The 2585-nt window shown below is 38.9% G+C and overlaps 1 protein-coding gene across 1 annotated transcript; it reads left to right on the top strand.

Annotated features, from left to right (window-relative positions):
• The first annotated feature begins 1294 nt into the window (after positions 1-1294).
• LOC131171192 (vegetative cell wall protein gp1-like) lies at positions 1295-1753 on the top strand. Its single transcript, XM_058130661.1, has one exon. The coding sequence runs from the start codon at positions 1295-1297 to the stop codon at positions 1751-1753; it is 459 nt and encodes a 152-aa protein (XP_057986644.1).
• Positions 1754-2585: the final 832 nt, after the last annotated feature.

Raw genomic sequence — 2585 nt, 5'->3', positions numbered from 1 at the left:
ATTAAAGCATTATATTGTTGAAGAACCCACACAAAAGGTTATAGAGGTTTCATGGCTTGGTTCCCCAATTAGGGATATTTAGGATTTGGAGTGGAAGGTCAAGCTTAAGACCTTAAACAAGTGCTTCTTGGGAGGCAACCCAAGCATATCCTTTTATAGTTTATTAATTTTCCATTTCATTTCATTTTCAGTTTTTACCCTCATTAAACTCAAAAGTGACATTTGTTTATCTTTTGTAGGTCATTCATGAAGATTGGGCAAATTAACATGTGTAGCAAAAAGAAAGAATTGAAAGGGAGCAAGTATAAGCAAAATTCTGCACTTTATCCAGTGCCTGTGAACAGTAACACCTTTAAACTTGTGCTAAATTGCTGATATTGCAATCTACTTGGTAGCACATGTTTAATTTTGTGTCTTGTGTAAATTTTGTGATTTGCAACTTAAATGAGGATTAATTTTGATATTTAGGACTGATGTGAGCTTTATTGAAGTGCAAAAATAGTGTTTGTTAAGTTTTACCTTTTAGTGTGTATATAGTTTTGTAATCTGTTAGAAATTTACATGTTTTTTATTTGAATTGCTGCTAGTTTTTGTAATCTGCTAATTTTTATTACTGTTCATGCTACTGTTCATACTGCTTAAAAAGTCAATTTCTATGTCTTTTCTGCAATTTTTGAATGTCTGAAACTTGTCTCAAATGCTGCTGAAAATGTGCTTTTGGTATAAGTTTAGGAATGAGACCATTTCATTAAGTTTGCAAAAAGGTAATCACAATTGGTGCCTAATTTGAGCTAATTACCGCATGCTTGTATCATGCTTGATAGGTTTATGAGAGATGATGAGCTTAAATTTTTTAATTTTGTGGTATTAATGTGCATTTGGTAATTGCTGAGGGTCATGATAGCATTCCATAGCATTTGAACTGTTTTTGGTAAGTAAAATCACAATTTTTCCCAAAACCTGCCGAAACTTGCTGATGATGTTGCTTACTAAGCTGTATCCTATGCAAATTCTGCTGAACCCTATGCTTAACCCCAAGCATAACCCAAATTACCAGATGTCTGCCCTACATTTTAAAAAGCCCAAAAATTCCCGCCATTTTTTTTTATGAAGCCCTCGCCCAAACTCCCGATAAACCAAAGCTTCATTCCGCCGACCCCCTCCCTCCACCATTTTTTTCGGCATTTCTAGGGAAGCTGAAGAGTTTATTTCTCTTCATTAAATGGTGAGAACCAAGATGTGGTCCACCCACAAACCCAAGCCCAGAAAATCTCAACGCTCTGTCAAATCGAAAATGGCTACTCCCTCTTCTTTACCCATAAACCCTAACCCCAGTCCCAGTCCACCACTACCTCAATCACCACCACCGCAAACACCACCACTACCTCAATCACCACCACCACCTCAATCACCACCACCGCAAACACCACCACTACCCCAAAGCCAAACACCAACCCTCATTCCGCCGACCCCCCTCTCGCCACAAAATGAGCCACAAAATGAAACAGCCATTTTCGAAACTCAGTTCCAAGAACCAATGTTTGAACCTGCGCCAACTCAAACCAAATCTAAAGGTAAAACTAAAAAGGCTGCGGGTAGACCTAAGAAAGCCACTGTCGGAAAAAGAAAAGGAACGCCCTCTGTTCCTTTGGACTTAAACTCTCCACCTCAATTTCCCTCTGAACCAGTCAGCAAAAGAACTAGGTCCTCCTCGCAAATCCCATCACCAACAGTTCAAACCCCTGTACCTTAGTCACCCTTAAACTCTCCCCAACCAGCCACTGCTCCAGCAGCACCTGCGTCATCTGCCAATGATATAAAGGAGGTACTTTCTCCATTACCTTGGGCTTTTAAAGACATGGATATGAAAAATGCTTATGAGAGTTTAGCTTCTAAACCTATTTTGGCAAACAAATATATGGATGAGCAGATTTTAAAAGAGTTAGGCATTTATGACTCTGTATTTGCCTATTTAGACGCTGTCAACTGGACTAAGTTTGCTAGGATTAGGGAACCAGTGTACAAGGATTTGACCTTGGAATTTTTGAGTTCCTTAAGGCTGAATTTCAAACCAACAGTACTTGAGCATAAGAATGTGATCTATTTTCGATGTGCTGGCATTGATAGGGAGTTAGACATGGATTCTATGAATGAAATTTTTGGTTTTCAGGGTTCGGGCTATAAAAATATTGAATGGCAACAAACCATCTATGACCCTGTTCAGTTCTGGAAAGACATTGCACCTTATGGGGGTTATTACAGACAGAGGACAGCAAAAGCCTCTAGGATAGTCGATCATGTGTTGAAATACCTCCATAGATTTATCTCTTACACTGTTTTAGGAAGGGGACACAGTAACAGCATTGTGGGTGCTGGAGATTTATTTTTCTTGTGGTGCATGAAGGAGAGAAAACAAGTTAGCACAGCCCATTTTCTAGCTACTCATTAGCACCAAATTGTCACAAAGCATACCAAAGGTAGCATAGTCTTTGGAGGATATATAACTGCCATAGCCAATTCATTTAGTTTTGATGCTAGTCTATATAAGCTACTGCCAGTGTCTGGTGAATCATATATAGACAGCA

This window comes from Hevea brasiliensis, chromosome 12, assembly GCF_030052815.1.
Source record: "Hevea brasiliensis isolate MT/VB/25A 57/8 chromosome 12, ASM3005281v1, whole genome shotgun sequence".
Lineage (NCBI taxonomy): Eukaryota > Viridiplantae > Streptophyta > Magnoliopsida > Malpighiales > Euphorbiaceae > Hevea > Hevea brasiliensis.
The sequence above is the reverse complement of the archived record's forward strand: the minus strand, read 5'-3'. Positions and strand labels throughout refer to the sequence as shown.